The sequence below is a fragment of the Penicillium manginii genome, assembly GCF_028828005.1.
Source record: "Penicillium manginii strain IBT 31320 chromosome Unknown utg000011l:1.0-1395921.0:1.0-1396616.0, whole genome shotgun sequence".
NCBI classification, from domain to species: domain Eukaryota; kingdom Fungi; phylum Ascomycota; class Eurotiomycetes; order Eurotiales; family Aspergillaceae; genus Penicillium; species Penicillium manginii.
This window is the reverse complement of record NW_026643112.1, coordinates 1-22274: the sequence shown is the minus strand read 5'-3', so window position 1 is coordinate 22274 and position 22274 is coordinate 1. Positions and strand designations below refer to the sequence as shown.

General features: G+C 41.8%; 4 protein-coding genes across 4 annotated transcripts; 2 read left to right on the top strand and 2 right to left on the bottom strand.

The window, feature by feature from the left end:
• Positions 1-8785: 8785 nt before the first annotated feature.
• Positions 8786-10927, bottom strand: N7533_013283 (uncharacterized protein; the record flags this gene model as incomplete). The annotated part of the gene is made up of 1 exon (XM_057109933.1): positions 8786-10927. The coding sequence occupies one exon, from the start codon at positions 10925-10927 to the stop codon at positions 8786-8788; it is 2142 nt and encodes a 713-aa protein (XP_056952635.1).
• Positions 10928-11629: 702 nt separating this feature from the next.
• On the bottom strand, positions 11630-11872 carry N7533_013282 (uncharacterized protein; the record flags this gene model as incomplete). Its single annotated transcript, XM_057109932.1, has 1 exon — positions 11630-11872. The coding sequence occupies one exon, from the start codon at positions 11870-11872 to the stop codon at positions 11630-11632; it is 243 nt and encodes an 80-aa protein (XP_056952634.1).
• Positions 11873-12797: 925 nt separating this feature from the next.
• Positions 12798-13436, top strand: N7533_013281 (uncharacterized protein; the record flags this gene model as incomplete). The annotated part of the gene is made up of 1 exon (XM_057109931.1): positions 12798-13436. The coding sequence occupies one exon, from the start codon at positions 12798-12800 to the stop codon at positions 13434-13436; it is 639 nt and encodes a 212-aa protein (XP_056952633.1).
• Positions 13437-19669: 6233 nt separating this feature from the next.
• On the top strand, positions 19670-20359 carry N7533_013280 (zinc finger BED domain-containing protein; the record flags this gene model as incomplete). Its single annotated transcript, XM_057109930.1, has 1 exon — positions 19670-20359. One exon carries the CDS (start codon positions 19670-19672, stop codon positions 20357-20359), a length of 690 nt encoding a protein of 229 aa, XP_056952632.1.
• Between the last annotated feature and the right edge of the window lie 1915 nt (positions 20360-22274).

Here is a 22274-nt window from a genome sequence, read left to right as displayed (position 1 = left end):
ATGCTGCAGTTCAAAATTTAATATGGCGCAGTCTATTTTTGGCGTGGAGTCTGGGACCAGTCATCTTATCAGCGCCTATATAATTATACGCACTTCTAGATGATGAGGCGGCTATCCCTTGTGCTAGAAGTAAATCCAGTCGTACGGAGATACTGCCTGAAAATGGATATGACATTGTCTCGACTTGCCAGATACAACGGTGGGTGGCTGAGATCTGCCGGTCTCGTCTACGAATACTTTAGCCAATGGAATCTGGGCTCCTCATCTTTGTAATTATCGACTGATCGGTACTATCATGATTGCTTCGGCCTCCGTTAACTTCTGTACTTTAGATCATCAGAATCGTTCCCGCCGTGAGCGTCAATATTCTCAAATGATAACAATATACGTCAATCATTCCTCTTAAGTAAATGTTCGGGTTCTATTGGACAACGTTGGTCGTGACAATAGCTGAAAGCAATCAAACTTTACGCCCCTTCGAGTAAGCGGGCAACGGCTTATCGCACACCAAAGGGGGCGCATCCTCCGAACCACCTACACAGCTCCCCGAGGCTTCGACGGGGTTCCATTTTAACTATATTACGGTATTATTACGATGACTCATCTAACAACGTAAGGTCATTATCATCACTGTTTTGCCGGGCTTATAAAGCGGTTGGCTAATATGGGTTAGCGTCTCTCGGATTTATTATCCCGGAAAGAAGTTGTAAGAGTTTGGAGGTATAACTGGTTTCGAAAACTACTGTACCCTCGGTCATCTCTAATGCCGATATTGAGTCGCGGGTCCTTTAGAAGGATCCTCAAAATCTCGTATTGGATATATTCGAGGGCTATCAGGATTGGAGACTGGGCTTTCGGACTTCAGCCATTGACATCAATATATCTTGTCGACGAATCAGCTCTCCGGCGGTTGACAATTCCCCTTACATGATAGCAAAGGACAGGGCGGTCTGTGCCCATTGGTTGAAACGAAAGACATCTAGACAATTGTCGCTTGGCACCCGATCAGCTGGAATAGAAGCTCCTTGGAGGGCTAAAAGCATCAGACAGGTTAGCTACCCTAAGTCGTCTTTATACTTAGATAAGTAGGGGTGACTCACGAAGCTGGTGTGATGTAAGCCATATCTTCGATAATCATCAGATTATCTCGCTTTTCTGTTACCTCGATGATCTTGATTCCGAGAGAGGATATCTCATTACTATAATGTGCGATAATTGATCCGGCACAAAGACATCAGGGCAGTATTTATAGCAAGAATTTATTGCTAGCAGCTTTGATCTCGAAATATTAATCTACATTCAGATATTTATATGTACAAGCTCCATAGTTGGGTTACTCAAATTCCCTGCTCTACTTAGAGTTCATCGCATACTATTATAGACTTCTGAAGTCCTCAGAAGAGACTGATTCTAGGAGCAAACAGTATATTCCTAGAAATTCAGTTGTCAAGGGCTCACGTAGGTATCGATACGAATTATCTTTTCAGAGCACAAACAACCAAGAATAGGTAACCACAAGCTAATCTTAGACACAAAACTTAGCACGAGCAAATAAAAGAAGATTAGTTTCCTCTTGTGGAGAGTAGCAGAGATAAGCTATATAGGACCGTGCCCTACACAAGTCATATATACTGAATGCCTGTCCCCAACATATTTTAACAGAGTTCCCAGGAGCTTGGTGTGAATATTACCTTACGCGAGCTCAAACCTAATAGTAAGGAAGACATTCTACACACAAAGAATAACGATTCGCCTCCTAGATTATCCTAAATCTCTCCTAGCGTTCAATAAAACATTGCTTTATTTATTGATCTTCATCTCGCCATTAACGCTCTCTTCTCACCGTAGCACATCTATTTTGATTTCGTTTATCATGGCTCCCGAACTATCCCTCCAAATACTGCTGATCACAATACTTCTATTTGCCTTAGTTGCTAGGTCGCTTCTTTTGTGGGTGTTTGGAGATGATTGGCCATTTTATAAGATGAATTTAGCGCTATATATCTTATCCTTTCTTCTGTCTGCCGTATTAGCAGGGCTTTTCTAGAGCGAGAAGATATCGATATAGATTCAAACTCTTCTTGGAATATCTTCAACGATTCCTTCTATACAAATTATTTGTTCTAGCTTGATAAAGCCAGTTCTATACTAATGCTAATACTGGCCTAGCTTCTCTGTATCGGTTTTTAGCAGCTCAACAATCCTTTCATAAATCGATCGACGCATGTCTTATTCAGGATCTATACTTTAATATCAACAGCATTAAAGGTAATAATTATGTTCATTGGGAGATTTATGCTAGATAACATTCATTTCATCACTCCCTTCCTACTTTTCTTAGATCATCTCAGTGAAATTACATAGTATCTATGGTTAGTAAGAGGCGCTACGCAGGGTCGGAAGAAGCTACATGTTGTCTTAACTCATTTATTCAACATAGGTCTTATATTACTAGGAGCCGCTATCCTTTACACGATTTCAGGGAAATAGAAGATTACACTTAAGGTATTTACCACCATCTAAGCTTAAATTATAGGAGAGCTAACAGAAGCTAGATCCAGCTCATAATCTGTACAATACAGGCGATATACAACCAGTCTATTCCGTAAAATACAATAAGGGGCTTTATGTACATTGACTCAACCAAACTAGATCTTTCTGGAATATCAGGAAATTCAAATTACCAATAATGAATCAATCATATCATTGGCTCCAATAAAAAGGGCTTCTAAGTGGAGAAGCAGGACGAAGTAGCTATAGAGCACGGTTGTGGCTTTTCATATAGGCTATATTTACACCATAAAGAATAATTATATATTATTGTATGTTAAGGGGCTCAAAGAAAGACAATACGTAGAGAGCTGAGATCCTACAATACCAGCCCGCTTAGCTACATTCCCTATATTTAGGTCGACACAGAGGATATTTATAACTTCTAATAATTACAATATCACGGTCGAGCACAACAGGAATTCTATAGCTATTGTGCTAAAGACATCTTTCAATCCACCAATTTTCTAGAAGCATAAGGAAAGGAGATTAGTGCGGTAAGATCAACCGGGAGAACAAGGGAATTTATTGTAAGATGAGGCTGTACAGGTCAGGAAGCAAGCTGCACCATCGTAGTTAGCCCCGAGACGTCTATACAGACAATCAAGTTGATTTACAATCAGCTTGGCTCCATGTTATATACATAGCCTCATATTTCGCTCAAGAACTAATAACATGATCGATACCTCTAAAACAGAAACATATTCTATTGAGTCAAACTACTTATCCGAGCAGTCTTTTCACGTGGCAGATTAAAGGTCTTAGTGCATTCGAGCAGGAGCTCAGAGCTAAATTGAGACCAATCACTTCTATTGGGGCATTGTGGCACAGTGGAAACTCATTGCACCGATTGGCTGACTGTTCCTACGTAAATTTCACTCTATCAGTGGTAACCAATGATCGCATTCATATCTACGACCCCCAGACTCCTGGGAGCCAAGGCCAATTATAAACCAATAATTAAGACGGCTTGTGAGAATGTGGGCCATTGATGGCAATAATTGGCAGTAATTCAGAGTAGTAGTACCCCCCCCCGCATCCACTTCGTTCCCAGGAGATTGATGTGGGTAATGTCTTTGCAAGAACGCGACGCGGCTGACCGCAGAGGTACATATGTATCCACATATTCCTTTTTCCATTTTTCGTTGTGGAAATTAAGGTGAAATACCCATTTATGTCGCTTACATTTTCCGATCTCAACAGAGCACTCATCCGACCAAATAATGTGTCGCCAGTCTTCCAACGTCCAATTTTGATGTGCCAAAGCCCAGTCTAGACGTAGTTTGGCTACTCTAGCATGCAAATGAGGTCTTTTTGGCTTTATAATGCCCATAACCTGATGTTTTGAGCATTCGGAGAAATGTTTTGTTACAAACATTAAATCCACTTTGAGCGCGAATATTATGTATCATACCCAATAAAGGAATCACGCTTAACGATATTGATAATAGAAACCTTATTATTTTCTGATAATATAGGTGGTCGGCCAGATTGTGAAAGCGTATTACCTTCAAACCCTAAGTTTCTTGTTGTAGGGTATACTGAATAGTTGATGGTGACACATTCAATAGATGCGCGATTTTAACCTGCGCCATACCAATCTTTGATAAACTAAGATTTGACCTCTGAAATATGGAGATAATTCATGGCCATACCCCCTATTGGCACTAATAGACCTCAACGGCGTACGTGGAACCATCGTTGAATTGTTAAAAAATAGTTGTTATGGGGAACGCGCTCACGATCGCGACTTTTTAGCGTCAAAATACATTCAAAACGCGCTAGTGGGCACTAGCGTACACGGAAACTTTTGTCCTAGAACTGTACATTTAGCGAACCCCATCCATTGATTATTGTCGGAACAGAAATATAAGTCCAATCAGGTCCATGGGTAGTTGTCTGAATTGTTATGCCCATACACATACAAAATTGTATGGGTGCGAGCATTACTAATCTCGGCTAGTCTATAAACAGCAAGCTAATACTCCGTAGTAGTACCCACCCGCATCCACTTTATTCCTAGGAGATTGATGTGGGTAATGTCTTTGCAAAGACGCGACAGCTGACCGCAGAGGTTAAGAACGTAACCAAACTGATGACTGGCTCGCTGTACAAGAAACTCTGTTGTGAGATGAGGCAGTGCGAATCAGTTCCGCGCCGTACCATGGCTTGTATCTACTCGATATTGTGTTATAAGTTTTCTCCGATATGTGAAGTAGGCAACGAATAACCCTGCGGTCTGCCTGCCTTTAGTGATTTGCTGTTGCGGGGACTAACGGGCTCATCACAAATGAGTGGAATGAAATGACATGATCTCGTCACCTCGCCCGTCGCAATAAAGGGCGGACTGACGGTGGTGAATGTTGATAACTGTCATCAATTCTTTTTGATGGCATCCTCACGACTGGTTACACGATGCGAACTGCCAGAAAATGTTTCACATGTTCGGATGACCAGGTGCAAAATTCAATGTCTCTTGGAGATGCTTTGAACCAACATCGAAATGTTGAGCCAATTCCCATTGAAGTGTAGTTTGAGCTTGAGCCTCACAATTCAAAATGATTCTCTCATTGACGTAGACTGAATGCCTAGCCGAATTGATATAAATACCCGGTTCCTCGCCAGCAGAACAGACACCCACAAGCCTTCATTTGTGATTCTGGGTCAGAGAATATCGAGCGTGATTCCTCTCCGCGGCTACTCTTTGGTATGTATTAACCTCCAAATCATGCAATGTAATGAACTGACCTCTTACGTCGCAATAGCTTAACATTTTCCAATAATAAGGTCTTCAGACAGCAAGTGAGTGTCGCTTCCCAGTCTTTAGAATCATACAAACTCCGAAGATACTCAATATCAACCTCGTTTCCGCTACTCCTCGAAGAGCTCATTGAACGAACCTTTCAGGGCCTGAAATAGTCCAAACCGCGAGCACTATGGGTTACAAATTGCATTCATAAACCGCCTACCGATGATTGATGATAGATAGATACCATCTTTTATAAAGTCCCTTTCAGTGGACGGCAATAACTGATAACGTAAGTTTTGAATTTTACAGGAATTTGCAAGACAGATATCATGTGCTGACGACCCTCTCTATAGGATAGAAAACTTCCTATCGCGAGTCGCTCAATGACTTGTTAGCCCCGCTAGTGGTTTACCCCTGCCCATTCACAACACCCGGTACTGCATTTCGATCTCCATACAATTTATATCCAGTCGTGGCTCTCTATTCCTCAGAAAATATCGCTGATAATTCTTCTTTTTCACAGGGCACGTATCAATATTACCCTCGACCTGACAGAGTTATATTCCCCCTCGTCTTCGAAACTAAAACAGCTTCAACAATCTGATAGGCCAAGCCACTGAATGGTACTACACTTGCGCCTTTGTTGTCTCTAAAGTCGTGGTTGAAATGGCCACTTTACCTAGCTTATGAGGGGGCCCAATTCAGAAAGGCTTGGTGCCCTCTGCTTAGCCATACGGTAGAATTCCAGAGTGTTTTCATTTTATTTCTTCGAAATTACCCTGCCCGGACAAACGTTGACAGTCAATACATTAATAACTCGCAATATTCTGGCAGCTATGAGCCTCCTGCCCCACGTCCGATTCGAAAGCTTGTTGATGGCCATGAGCCGGCCTCACTGTTGACCGAGCGAGCCACCGGAGCATCCGCAACAACAAGAAGAAGCCGATAATAGCATCGGCAAGGATATTAACCGAGATTTTGGCCTTAGTCTGAGGCCAGATCTTTCAAGCCCTGATTTCAGTTGAGCAAGCGACAAGAAAGTCACGGCTTAGATCTACCATAGATCCGTCGCCGTGAGACCAGCCATTTTCAGGTCAGGGCGAAGTTTGTCGCAAAGAAAACACCGTGAATTTCTTGTTCAGTGGTACTTTGCCCTGACACGGTTGCAGATTTTCCCAGGGCCGTGCATAGGTAGGTATGGCTATATCCATTCCCCGGTACAAAGTGATCCCCGGCCCACGTGCACGTGGGATCGAGCTGACGCCTGCTACCTCATCTCTAGCTTGCCTATGATGATGTGAGACTATATTTACGGCAAGTTTCTACCACTCCTCACCCACCAGACACCATACTGACCTCGGATGGCAGTGAAACACAGCCCTGGTTCGGCCAGTCCCAAGAGTCCGGCCGGGGTGCTGTTCGCAGCTGGTAGTAGGGGATCTCATCTGGGGCATGAGCACCGTGAGTGGCGAACGACCACCTTGCGCCAGCTGCTAATAATCAGTGCTAGATCGTATGCTGCCTCCTCGATGTCATCACAACGCCATGAATTCATCAGCAGATGCAGCCTCGTAAAGTACGGCCAGTCGGGTGCCGCGACGGTAACAGCTGCTCAATTAATACTCAAAATATGCCAGGTGGGTTTGTGATAACTCGTGGATAAGACGTATTTGCTGTCTTTGAAAGTAACCGTCATATTTCTGTCAGCGCGCATGTCACATTTGCCCGACGCGAGACACTGCGACGCGTCAGTGCACGGCCTCGTCGCCTGTGGCACACGTCCGAATGCCGCCGGATGCTGCCTTGGGTCGGCATGCGCAAGTGACTACAGGAAAGGGGGTTCATTATATTAACGAAGTGGCCAAGAGGTAAAAAATAAATCGTAGAAAACACGAAATCAGCCGGGAAATCAAGCAGGTTTTGATCCGCCTTTCTGATGAAGGTCATCAGAATGTATCCTGCAAGAATCGAACCCGGGCCGTTCTTGAAAAGCCGATGCAACAACTTCCATTAGACCACACAGTAGAGGCGCCGCCGCACGAATTTTGCCGAATTATAGCCACGATTTTCCAAATAATCATGTCCGCCGTTCTTCCGGGCACATATCCAGCAAGACTAGCGTTTTCTGCTTCACACAAGTGCATTTTATTCGATCAGGTTAACACAAAGTGATAACTGAAATATGTTCTGAAGAATCAAGTTCTCGATCGCTGTTATTATGGTGGTTCGTTACAGGTTTTACCGCTGATAGTGTATATAATTGCACTGATCTAGGGATATATATTTGATATTAAGCTGACACATAGCAACACCACCTCAGATTTAGAATATTGCCAACGAGCTCGCGACGAAGCTCGGGCCGAGAGAATGCCACACAGAAGACCGACCGGAGTATGTACTACCATTTCGAATCTAATATGTAAAAGTCATCGTTTCGCACTGTTTATCAACTTTTGCATGAAGTTTACCGGCATCAAGCAATTTGTGTGGTTCTGGGCTCCACACTTATAAACGCCGAGCATTTTAGGAATTTGGACGTCGTAGACCAAAAAAATTAATTAATCCAGAGTATTCGCAAGTCCGATAGCTCTAAAGCTTAGCATATAAGAGCATTCGATGGTACTCCACATTTCGATGAGGTAAAGCTTCTGGTAAGTCTCGGCCTTTGTCAACGACCGAGTCCGAATGCCTTACTGCCCTGAGCATGGACTGACCGCTTCACCTGGACATCCGAAAACGACATTAAAAGGGCACAATCGGGCATTGGCGAGACGAAGACCGAACAAGTCGCCCCAGCAGCACTTGACGGTAAATTTCTATAAGTTAAAAATAACTGCTGTGGATATTTTTTAGCGTCAGCTTGAAAAGATGTTAAATACTACTATCTCAGGATCAGCGCTTTCCAACCTCCGCCTGCATTGCCATAGTATTTGTATGGTAGACCAGGCTATATCGGGGATAAACTGTATCGTAACATGCAGCATCGATCTGATAGATCACATAGGCCTCGGGATCACCTTTCAACAGGACCGTGGATAAACTTTCCTTTGGACGATAATCGATCATCCATTCGGACCTTCGATAGTACATCATCAGTACTGTACGAGCCACTATGAATATCATCGGAGCGGACACAAGGCTACATCAAGGACCAGCTGTTGACTTGGCCGAGCAATCCGCTAAGTTTCTAAGACATCTAACTCTGAGATACCTTATCAAGACAGAATAGGCCATCCCTGCTATACTAGTGTAGGCTAAAGAGGTGCACACTCCAGGCCTGTTAGCACCTACTAGTAGTTCCAAGGTTATGATTCACAAGAAAAACTGTATTAACATATATCGTGGCATTGTGACGAAATTAATATTCACGAGGAAGAAGAGGCAGATGCAAAAATCTAACTAAGAACAACAATAGGCACTTGTCAGGGACCACATGTGTGAGATCGTAACACAGACCTTAATTAATAAGGCTTGGTAAGGCGTTCTCTAAAATATCGTATAGAAATAAAGGGTTCCCATGCAGAGATTGTTGATCGGGGCGTATCCTTGGCCTTGTATAAGATACTCGCTGGCTACAGCATCTGTGCCAGCGAGCGGGACGTTCCATGTATAAGTGTAACCACTCTGAGATTGGGGTGCAACACCGAGAGAGGACCACGACCATTCCGCATTACCTCTGTCCTGGTCATTCCAAGAACCAGTGTATTCGTAAAAGCCGGAGTAAAAGTCATTTCCTTCGACGAGGTAGTTGACGACCTGGTGCCACTGGGTACCTTGATCATCCAGGCCTGCCTTGTCAATCGGCCACCCGTGGACGGGTGTGTGAGCTGTTGGATACTCCTTTTGTTTAATGCCGATAAATAGCCGCACAAATGCGTATGGTACCAGAATATCAGCTTTGTAGACAACATTGTCGCCATCCCTTGTAAAGCTAGCATTGGCGATTGTACCACTGTCCGGTAGGCTTTTAGTGCTCGCCGAGATTAACCGGGAGCTACCTCCACTGCTTGAAGCTAAAAGCGTTCGTACCTCGAATGTGATACCAGAGGATCCGGGGTCAAGCATGCCAATCGTAGCTCGGGTCAATGAGGCGGGCAGGTCCAGCACCTGTTCGCCATTCTTATACACCGCGTAGCCAAGAGCATTTGCGACAGATGACCAGGTGAGGGTGACGGAGCTATAGTCCGAGGAGGAGACGGCTGCGTTGCTTGGAAGACCAGCAACGTAGGATCCAGTAACTTTAGCTGGCTCATCAATGCTAGGTTTACCACCTGATACTTCGTCCATCATTGCTTTCATATAAGCCTCGCTAGGTAAAGTGTCGTAAGGGTTGGGTTGGTCATCATCGGTAATTTCCAGTAACCCTGCATGACGGCTCCGGGCTAGCGCAACAACACCCGGAACTTTTTCCTGTGATACTTTATAGATGATATGCCATATCTTTCGGGGATCCTTTGGCGTCCAATCATTAGGTACGAACGAGGTTGTATAAGTCTCATGGCTGCTCTCAAATGTCAACAGTGTATCCATAGTGTCTTCGTAGCATTGAGCTATTGGAGAGCCAGGATTGAGCACTGTATATGTGCCGGGGTGCTTGCGCTTCGTGTAATCGTTGATGTATGCGTATAGCTCGGCGTAAATATTGTTGGGACCGCATTCTGGCCAGCCTTCATCAAAGAAAATACCGCCGAGACTGCTCCCATATAGCTCGAACCACTTGTCGATATCTTGTTCAATCTGCGAAGCCCAGTCTGCGAGGTTATGGGAGCCAAGTCGAGTGGTAAATTGTTGTTGGCTCACGCCAAGGTATCCAGTCCGAACATAACCAAGGATCTTTTTGCCTTGACTCGCAGCTTGATCAATCACCGATTTCCAGTTCGTATCGATCGCATAATCTGGACCGTTCATAACATTGGCAACCAATACGCTGACCTTCTCAGTGTCATATGCTAAGAGTCGTTCCCACGAAGCCGGGTCTCCGAGAGGATTGATATACGATGCAATGGCGATCTGTTGGCCGGCATCCCCTCCCGATGCTGAACCTGTACTATTCGAACCCCCATTTGTCGAGCCCAGGGCCTCTATCCAAGTCGACAATTGGCTGTTATAGCTATCTGGGTAGGCGGACGCTGGAGCGAATCCGTCAATGGCTAGGGGAGAGCTTACTTCGTTCCCGTCTGTATCTTCAGAACAAGGCGGAGAGTCTCCAGCAGAGGAAAAATGCGAAATCGCAACATCGTCCGTAATATTCAAATAGAAGTCGCTGCCTTCTTCAACGAACGTGACGAGTAAACTCGGGTCATAAGGGAGGTATGGAGGTCCGTCGAGCAGCTTGGTAATAATGGGCAGGTGAGGATATATGTTGCCATTTTTTGACATCACGTATTTGGCCAATGCATAATATGCCAGGTTGTCGGAATTTCTCTGAACATAGTATCCCGCAGTTTCTGTGCCTTGTCTTGTACTATACCAACGAGCTAACACTTTAGTCCACGTAGGACCGTATGCCTTATACGTACGGACATCGTTTTCGCTATGTTGAACGCTAATAGTGAGATCGAAAACAGTAGGATTAGGGTTTGGAGAGTTGGCTGCCAGATCCAAATGGAATAACTCATGCTGATACATTTTAGTTAGTACATCAGACTTTTAGCTTCAATATTTTTGATCCAGCTCACCAAAAATGCGTGTCCTCTGTTGTTATATTGTGAAAGTAGTAGGTTGTAGGGACTGTTTAGACTTTTCCCGCGAGATATTGCGTCTGACAGACTACGGAGACCGAAAAAGTCGCTGCAAAAATTGATCGCCGGATAGCCGGCAGTATCTGGGTCCTCGTTCATCGCGTATGCAATTGTTGTTGGCTTTGGGTCTGAGTTTGAGTTTGCTTGGCTGGAATGTATCAGTAAAGTCCCTTTGTATTCCAGATCAACAGAAAAAGAATGGTAGCACCTAGTACGTACTTGGACTGACACGGATCTTGATCCGGCCGTTTTTGGCACCGCTTTAATGGATCATCGCATCGAACCTTGATAGCATTTTGCCAAAGAGGATTTTTGTAGCTATATATGACTGTCGCCGTATTTGCAAAGACCGCCTGTATTTGAGGTTGCTGGTCTTTGTTCAGTCCCGGGGGCCCCAAAAACTCCAGCGCAGCTGCGTTGTTCCAATCGATGTTTTTTGCCACTCCTTCAGTACTGGAGATCACGGATACCGGGTCAGTCTATTTCTTCTCCAGGGAATATCGCAAGAATTAAGATCGGTAGGAAGGATAGGTTAAGAGGATAGCTCGCGACGCATGTTGACAGGATATGATGATTAAGAGGGGTCGACTTACTTGGACATCAGCCATGCATCATAATAGGCGTCGTCAATTTTCCCCTTAGCTCCTGCGCCAAAGTTCTTATTGCATTCAAGATATCCGTAGAGGTACGTTCCAAAAAAATTATCAGGTTCCACAGTACCAGTTGGGATCACATGGTAAGGTGCCTCGTCGCCTGGAAAATCGGGAGGTAGATCAGCTGAAGTGTAGCCAAGCAGTAAGAAGAACGTTGTCAAAGCTGCAAGGAGACCCATTTTGATGGGCTGCAGATAGTAAAATTATTGTCGCATGAAGTCCAGCGAAAAAAAGGAAGGATATAATATACTAATTGGTCTCTGGGCGCTTCATCTAAAGTGCTGTACATCTCGTCGGGTAGTTTCCTGGTCCAATTCCCATGACCCAAAGCCAGGTTACATCGCTTGCGATAGTAGAAAGATTGGAAATGATATGTCTTAGACTTTTAGTTCAACTATTCACATGCTTGGACTCTACCGATTGCTATATCCGAGATTTCTATTCGCACAAGCGACAAACGAGCTAAATAACAGATGCGCTACCCTATCTGGGGCTATACTAGGCGATACATGAACATATAACCGACCGGGAAGATTCGATTTCGAAATAAAGGAGTCCATTTTTAGGTGATGAAAGTAGACTATTCCCAAAAGCATGTTCGGTGATCGCCTATTTCTTGGGGGCGACTTTGCTAACAATATGACTTAGCGAAGGATCTAGCTTTGCCAAGAGCGGAGTTTACTAGTGTAGTGGCGGATATGGTGTCGGCATTGGACTAATTATTATTGGAGGATTATATAAAGCGAGCTAGCCTTATTTGGATTTCCTGTTATGTACATCATGTAACTTACCGTACTACATACACCTCGAACTGTAGAGTAGAATTGCGAGTCCTCGGTGGCGTTCGTACTCATTGTAACTGAGGTCCGATTGGCTGGGGTTACCAGTTTGATAACGCCGAAGACATGATGATTCCATCGGTTAGCGGTCAATCTCGGCAGAACAAGACATATATCAAGGTCGCTGCCCAATCAGTTGATGGAAGCTTCCCCCACCTCCTCTACATTCCCTTAAGATGGTCATCTGCATGACCCTGAGTGCACCTGTTCAAGTTGGCAGCCTTATTGAAACACTGGCATGATTTGGAGGTTCAGCGTCATTATTATGCTCGTCGCCATCATCTCCACCTTCCTATCGACTCTCGGCCAACAAACCATTGGCCGCATATTTCCTATCGCTATCAATCCTATCTGGAATTATTTCTATCGACCCTCACGAACAGGGATGGATGACGTACCAAAAACCTGGGTCTCGTGCGACAGGCTCCCTCTTCTACCAACGACTGACCGGACTGAGTTTAACCGCGGAAGATGTATAGTCTACGGCTATCCCTCTACTGGCGGGGTTCTTGTCAAAGAGGCTGATCTTCTTGATATGCTCTTCTTATCACTCCCTCGCTTTGAGAAATCACAGCGGTCATCTAGTGCCGACGAAGAAGACAGATTCTGTAATCTTTTGCGACGGACTGGTGCTAAGTGGTGGTTAAGTAAAGAGGATATGTTAGAGGCGGAGGTAGGCTCGAGGTTTATGACGGAGGAGGAAGAAAAGATGCTAGTGTTCGGTTGGCCGACGGATAACGTGGGCGTGTGGGTGTTAAGATTTGAGAGTTCCAGGCAACGCCCAAGAGATTTTGGGAGGATACATTTCGCGATGAACATGGAGGAGAAGATAGAAATTATGAAAGAGTACGACGCCACGTTTGTTGAAGATATCATGCAGGTGGAGGAACTTCGTGATTACTGAGCATGTCTTGAGTCTTGTTAGCCGTGGGATAAATACTTGCAGAGAGGGATATCATATGATGCTATCTATATACAAGCAGTGCCGTGTTAATAAATGCTCTTTGTATTATGGTAGTTCATAGCTACAGACCGGGTTTTATCAAATAGCCAAGAACTCTTTAGTACTAGTATTACTGACTAGCGTCTATTCTAACAATCTATACACTAAATTTTGTAGCCTTGACCTTGAAAGAAGACAAATCGGGAATAAATCCAAACTCTCTGTGACAGGTACCTTCCAAGAGCAATTCTCAAGTCATCAGTACGTACCACGGGATATTTAGATTGATGGATAAAACCTCAGTGGTTCTCAATTAAAATTTGAATTTTTTCCCCTAGCAATGCCGCTACTCTCACAACGTTTGTGGTTTTACGAGGGAGGTCGTAGAACCTCAAGGAATGTTCTAGCATGATCAACGGAAGACAAACAACCCTCGACGCCTTTCTATTGCGTTCTCGATAATGCCATGGGTCCCTCACTGAGGTTGTCAGCCCTCCCTAGAAACTCTGGGAAATGGCAAGAGCTTCACCGATTTAAACCTTAAGTTCCAGACACGTACAACTCGGGATGGGCAACCTCTTTTGGGGATTCTGGTTCCTGAAACTGATCCCAAAAACCGCCGAACTACATGTAACGGCAGAAGCATATTCATTCCACACATTGCGAAAAAAGCTTCCATACTTTAAGGCAACCGGGAACTAATGGGCAAACCGTGAAACAAAAGAGGTGTCCTTATAGACCCGAGGATTCATCTTCTAGACTGAAGGGTTCGAATCTTCGCACTTATCCAAGAGCTGGCCAGCCCTCCAATATCAATTGGCCGCAAAAGTCAGGGCTGTAAACAAAACTCATCTTATCCAAGGTTACCACATAGCAGTTGCGACCACCCATTTTAGCATAAGTCAGATAATAGGCCTTCAGATTATCCGAGCGTTTGAAGCTACAATAACATTCTAGCACCCAGCATACATACAGCCTAACCTAAGGGACCTGGAGCAGTGGGCCTGACTGCTTGGCGGTAAGGGTTTCTTAAGTATGGGCAGAATTCGCCCCACCTACCCCACTGCTTATATATTTCAGGACCTGACTGCGCAGAGCTTCTATTGTACGATTACTCTGAAAATTTCATAAGTTCTAAGTTGATATCCCTACCGCTACCAGTTTGAATCTTAGAAGTTACTGTCCCTTATAGCAGTTGTAGGAGCTAACCCTAATTAGTCTAAAACTCTCTAATATTTTTGATGGGGTACGACCGGGAGACTCCACTCTAGGATTTTTAACCCACTCAAGAAGCTTAGTAAAAAGATACTTGTTAACGTATGACCCCTAAATATATACTTATTACTTTTTAAATCACTTTTAGGCACTTTCAGACTACTCTACCTTTCAACTCTCAATTATAGAAACTAATATTTCTGCTCTTACCTAAGAGCTTTTCACTCCTCTTCGTACACTACTAGTCCTTATCTATTATAAGTATCAATTTACCGTACGATTAAATCAGATTATTACTTATTTAACCTCATCAATATATAAGATTCTAGTTAGAATTACTTCTAAGATCTAAGAAACTCTCCCTATACTATAGCCTTAATTACTTACTTTCTTTTTATCTGATCTAATCTCTAATCGACTCTCTTACTTTAAGTCTCTTCTACTATATTATAATAGTATCTAATATTACCGTATATTATTATATTATTATATCTATTGTATAAAGAAGGCTATTAAAGAGTATTAGTATACTACTTATAATTAGTATATCTTTACTAAGTCCCCTTCTTAACTAGCTAATAATTTAACTCTCTCTTCCTTATTAAAATAAGAGATTTAAATATATACTTACTCTGTTTATTATTAGTATCTTTACTGATAGAGGTCTAACTTATACTATTTTACTATACTTAACCCTATATAATTAGAATTAGTAGAGCTAGAATTAGTATTCTCTACTATTAACTAGCTCTTTAACTAACTAGAAGAGTAGTACTAAGAGATCTTTTAGTCTTTAGATTATATAATTAAGACTATAGAGCTAAATAAGACTACTCTATAGCTATATTGTATATAGTGGTTATAGTATCTTAAGAACTAATATCTAGAGATTCTCTCTTTACTAACTAAGACCCCTAAGTCTAATATATCTAATCTACTCTAGAAAATCTACTAGACTATAACTAGTATAGTCTATATAGCCTAGTTAATTACTAAATACTATAGCTATCTAATCTAAGTAGAGATTATTTATATAAAGATTAATCAGTCCCTATATACTTCTCTACAAGCCTATATAGACCTAGAGACAATCCTAGCCTATATTACTCTCTAACAACAGATTATCAACTTCTTTATCTATATATAGTATTCTATAGAGTTCTCCTACCCGGCCTACCCCTACTACTACTTTAACTACTATTAATAGAAAGTATAGTAGTATCTCTAGACTCTAGTTACCTACTCTCTCTCCCTTAATCTCTATAAGAGTAATAAAGACTATATAGCTCTAGCTATATTAGTTAAACCCTTACTCTTCTACTTCTAATCTATTAAGTAGACCTATCTAAACTTCTATATTAAGTTACTAAACTAGTAGATTAGTATAGACAAATATAAGTATACTTTAGTCTATACTCTTTATGAATATTATACTATAAAACCCTATAACAAAATACGCCAAAGCTCCGGCTATAACAACCGATAGATGACACCTAAGTGGCACCCGTGCCGACAGCTAAGCAGCACCCATACCGATGGCCGAGCAGCACCTATACCGATGGCCGAGCGGCACCTATGAATATTACAAATATTACCGCTGCCTAGGCTATACAAGCCTTAGAGAGCGGATGTAACTATGCCAGTGCCCCGGGTGCAACTATGCCGGTGCCCCGGGGGTTACTGTGCCAGTGCTCCGGGGGTTACTGTGCCAGTGCTCCGGGGGTTACTGTGCCAGTGCCCCGGGTGTAACTATGCCAGTGCCCCAGGTGTAACCATGCCGGTGCCCTGGGGGTTACTGTGCCAGTGCCCCGGGTGTAACTATGCCGGTGCCCCGGGTGTAACTATGCCGGTGCCCCGGGGGTTACTGTGCCAGTGCTCCGGGTGTAACTATGCTAGTGCCCCGGATGTAACTATGCCGGTGCTACTGCTACCATACTTAGCAATATTGCCTAAGCCAGCTAAATATATATATAACCTTCTCCCCCCATACAAAAGACAATCAAGACAATCAAGACAATCAATACAATATCAGCAAACATTGCAAACACCAATCTTCTTCTTTATCCAACCTTCCCTAAGCCTATTGAGACCTACCAAGTCTTAGACTCTTACTGTACTAGGTCAGTCCTATATAGGTTAGTATACTACTGATTTCTTCTCTCTAATCCTATCTAGGGTAATTAAACTTACTTAGTTTCTAGTCCTAGGGTAGACCCTCTAACTAGATCCCTATATAGAGTAGATTATCTAATACTTCTATAGGGAGGAGACTAGTACTAATTTTGATCTAACTAGTTCCCTGGATAACTCTAAGTATTAGTACTTATATAATAATAAGGGATACTAGAGTCTGTTCTTACTAGCTATCCTCTCTTCCTCTAACTCCTCCTCTCTAGCTCTACTTCTATATAGTTAGTATCTCTATAGCTATATAGATAAGATCTTTTAAGAATAGGTCTAGTTAATTATAAAGAACTTTATACTCTAAGGTACTAACTCCCTATTCTAGTAGATCTTAGATCTTTATATATATAGTATAAAAGTAAGCTTTAGTATAATCTAGTCTAGATATATTAGTTAGGTAGATATAAATTACCTTCTCTATAAATAGTTTAGCTTTACTACTAGTAATTTTTGTAGTTAGATCTATAGACTAGTCTAGACCTACTAGGATCTTCTCTTATCTAATCTACTTTTTTTACTCTTAAAGACTAAGACTTCTTTAGTTCCCTAAGTAATAATAATAGATAATCTCTTAGAGTTTAAGTTTGGATAGAGTTTTCTCTATAACTTTTATATAATCTAGTTAGTCTATAGGGATTAGTAGCTAGTAAAATATCTTTACTCTGACTAGGTTCTCTAGTAGTAATTTCTAGATATTGATTATAGCTACTTCTATATAAATACTATTAAGTAATATCTAGTCTAGGTAAGTCTCTTCTAAGAGAAACTTATAGTTTTAATCTATCTCTATAGGGGCTAGTTAGTATAGGCCCTGGAGATTCTCTCTATCTACTATTATAATACTACCAATATCTACTAGAATATCTTTATTAAGGATAGGTAGGTAGTAATTATAACTTAATACTATAAAGATTTCTATATCTAGAATAATCTAAAGATTATTTATTAATACCTACCTTAGTTAGTTGGTATCTTACTTATACAATATCTGTAGCTTATTCTATCCTTAGTAGAGTAATTTAATATCTTAACTAGCCCTTAGGATTAGTAACCTACTATAGTCTGTATAGTATTACTCTAGAGCTCTAATTCCCTTAGTTAATAATCCTAGACCACTAATTAGCTTTAGGAGGTCCTTTAGTAAGAGTTCTATTTTAGTCTTAATAGGTAGATAGTAAATATTACTATATAGTAGTATATTATAATTACTTTTAGCTACTAATTTCTTTATATAAGTAGTACTTTTCCCTAGAATACTAATAATAATAGAGAGACTAATAAGACTATTAATCCTAAGACTAATTCAGATAAGAATTTCTAAAATCTATAGACTAGTTACTTCTCTTATATTATAGGCCTTATATATACCTACTAGCTCTATAAGGCCCTAGGTACTATAGTCTATTACTATATAATATTTTACTATATTAGTTAGAACTAGTATTACTTTCTAGACTTTCTCTATACAGATCTTCTCTTAGCCTCTAAATATCTAAATAAGAAGCAGAAGTATACTCCTTAGGAGAATAAGTAGTAGAAGAATTAGGTAACTTACTACTATAAATTTATAAATTATAATCTAAAGGAAGTATTATAGTATTTCCTAGGTAACCCTTCTATATAATTTAAAGAGAAGTAGCTAGAGGTCCTCTAGGTAATCTAGTATAGATTTAGTCCTATTATAGTTATTATATCTATTAATAGAGGTAAAAGTCTTCTATTCTAGTTTCTAGTATAGATCTCTAAAGATCTGACTATAGTAGTAGTCTCTCTAGTAACTTTATATAAAGAGTTTTAGAAATATTATATAAGCCTAGGTAGACTTCGGCAATGGGTCCAAATGGGTCCAGCTTTTGGACCCATACCCAACCCATGATGGGTTATGGGTTTTTTCAAAATGGTGCACCCATCCCGATGGGTACCCATGGGTTTTTCATGGGTACCCATATGGGTACAAAAAACCCATATTGTGCATAAATTTGAGGCTTGGCATGGATAATTCAGCTTACTGATCATTGTAATTTTGATATGTCTTCTCTGATTCAGGACTTCATGGCTGTATAGTTACAGTCTCTTCTCAAAATATATTTTTTAAAATCAGCAGAAGAATCTTTGAATCAAATTATTTATTTTTTTCAGATCAAATCGTTAAATTTAGGTAGTAGTGGTGCTATTTTTGTAGTATGTAATGTTTTGGCTGTTTTGATGCTTAACCTTGGAAGAACATGGAGATATATATTTCTATGAAGGTAACACATACTCCAGTACAACAGGGATCAAAAATGCTTTTCACTTCAAGAACTACCAGAATCTAGAGCACTAATAAATACTTATAGAGAATAAAGTCTACTAGTATTTATTTCTTTATTTTTACTATAGATACCCAGGTAATAGAGAGCTTTTAGAGACAAGGAGTCTATCTTATAGGTGGGATGGTTTTTCGCCCGAAAACTGCCTATGGTGAAAATCTTTTTCGACCCAAAAAGTGGGAAATGGGTTGGGAATGGGTATTAAATGGGTTTCTGATGGGTATTATGGGTTTCCGATGGGTTTTCGATGGGCTTTCGATATATCACATGGGCTTGATGGGTTGGTGATGGGTTGGTGATGGGTTTTTGTGGATCAGATCTGTGCCCATAGCCAATAAAATATCATTTCCCTATATTGCTTTTACTTGTCCCCTTTTCCAGCTGGATTTAGAAGAATCTGTCTATTCAGTCAATCTCTTTGCTAAAGGTAAGTTCTCTCCTAATATGTCTCGCTTTCTCTACAGCTATTTCTCAGTTGGTGTCAATATGTCCCAAGGCCAAAGCCAGGAGTCTGACTTTCTGCCTTCTCTTTATGAGGGGGACACAGGTCAGTTAACTGATTTTACTCCTTCAAATCCTCTTATTACGCCGACAAACATTATTCTTGGTTCTTGTCCAATTGAAGGAAGTGAGCCTGATTTTCTCCGACCAAGCAATCTTCCTCCCCCTGACTCATTTACTCGTGTTGGCCCCGATCGGAGAAAGGCATTTGTACTTTATAACAGCATGACTCACACAGATTGGGTTGATTGGTGGCTTCAGACAGATTTTGGACAGAAAAGCAATCTCAAATGGGACACAAATCGCAATTCAGATATCTGGAGTCACTTTGATCAGGTTGCCGCTCATAAAGATGGGGCACCAAAAGTTATGTGTAAAAACTGTGCCCGGATCTTAGAGCATCCTGCATCAATTTTACCAAATGGCAGAAGTCTATATGGTACATCAAGTCTGTTAAAGCATCTCAAAACAGCAGGTTGCCAAAAGGCTAAAGCCAACAGAAAAGAGGATATCTCTCAGTTCCTAATATCAGAAGTATGTTCTCTATTTACTATTATTTATCTTATATTAACTATTTTAGGGCCAAACAGCTACTCAGTCATTCTCACAAACTACATGGGAAATACAGCTATTGCAGTTTCTTACCTTAAATCGCCTACCATTCCATCTTATTGAACATCCAACCTTCCACACCCTTATCCGATCTGCACGCTTAGCACCTTCTCCTCCGATGATACCTTCTGCAACAACGATTCGGCGACGATTACGAGACATTATCCAAGATAAACAACGCTCTACTCTCAAAACCCTTCCTCCTGAGTCCAAAATATCGATTGCACTAGATTGTTGGACTTCTCCCTATAACCAGGCTTTTATGGCAATCACTGGTTATTTTGTTAATGCCGACTGGGTATATCAAGAGGTTCTTCTTGGATTTAAGCCATTACATGGCTCACATACTGGTGCAAATCTAAGCGCAGTTCTCCTTCAGACTTTGACCCATCACAACATCCAAGATCGAGTCTTTGGAATTACAACAGACAATGCGACAAATAACAAAACTATGGTGGATACAATCCAACAAGCACTTTCTAGTGAGACCACTGTTATCCGAATCCCTTGTCTTGCCCATGTCATCCAGCTCTGTCTGAATCAGCTTCTTGATCGTCTTAAAGCTGTACCCCAAAATGATGCCGCTGAGACAAAATGGACCGATCGGCAATCATCTGCAGCAAAGGCAAATGCAAAACAACAAAAATATGAGATCTCAGGCACATTGAACAAGGTCCGCTATCTTGCAATTTACATCCATGCCAGTCCTCAACGGCGAGAGACCTTTCTCCAGCTTCAGCCTAAAGAACCTAGGCTAGTGCCTATTCAAGATGTCCGAACTCGATGGAACTCGACCTTTTTGATGCTTCGACGTGCCAAACGACTACGCAGCTACTTCATATTATTCTGTGAGCAGTATGATTGTGAAGAGATGTTGCTTAATAATGAGGAGTGGCGTCAGATTGATTATCTTCTCTGTATTACAGAGCCTTTCTTTGACTACACTACTGAGCTGTCAAAGACAAAGGAGGTTACTACACATCTGGTTTTCAAGCTCTACAATGCACTCTTTGAGCATCTTGAGAAGTCAATAGGTCAGCTAAAGAAGAAGCGGATTCCATGGAAAAAGCAGATGCTCCAATCACTTGAAGCTGGCCGACAGAAGCTTGGTGACTACTATTCGCAAACAGATAGTGTGAAAGGACATATCTTTGCGATTTGTACTATGGTTGCACCAGATAGCAAACTCCAGTTCTTTCAAACTGATGACTGGGAGCAAGAGTGGCGTGTTGCATATCGCAAATCATTCCAGTCAGCACTGCTTCCATATCAGCAACGTCTTGCCAGAGATCAAGCCTCACCTACACCCCAGGCATCATCAAGACCTACATCAAAACTCAACAAGATGCTCAGTGGGAGCAAGGCTATAGCAAAACCTGTTGGAGATGAGGCTGCTCAGTATCTTGATAGTGGTTAGTCTTGTTCTTTAACTCTTTAATAAAGAGACTTTGTCTTTAATATTCTAAACTGATTTATTTCTAGACCCAGTCGAAGATGAACCACTTCATTTTTGGCGTGAGAACCAGTCTCGGTTTCCCGCAACTGCATTGCTTGCTCGAGATGTTCTTTCAATCCCTGCAACTGGTGCTGGTGTTGAGCGGCTTTTTAACACCGCGCGTGATGTCTGCCATTACCGACGTGGCCGTTTAAAGTCTGAGACTATTGAAGAAATCATGCTATTCCTGTGTGCATCAAGATTCGATCTCCAGGAGGCAGAGATGAAGCAGCTTGAGAAGTATTTTACGTTGGATGAGATTGAGATGTCAAAGGAACAGAATGATGAGAATCTCCAGGATGCTGAGATAGTTTCGATTAGTGATAATGAGGAGGAGGAGGAGGAGGAGGAGGATACTGTTGTAGCTTCTTCTACTGAATTAATAGATCTTGGTGTTGAGGGTGAAGATCCTCAGCAGCCTCTATTACCAGAGAATGGGACTCAGCTACGGATGTCTACAAGGAAGCGTAAACATAGAGAGGA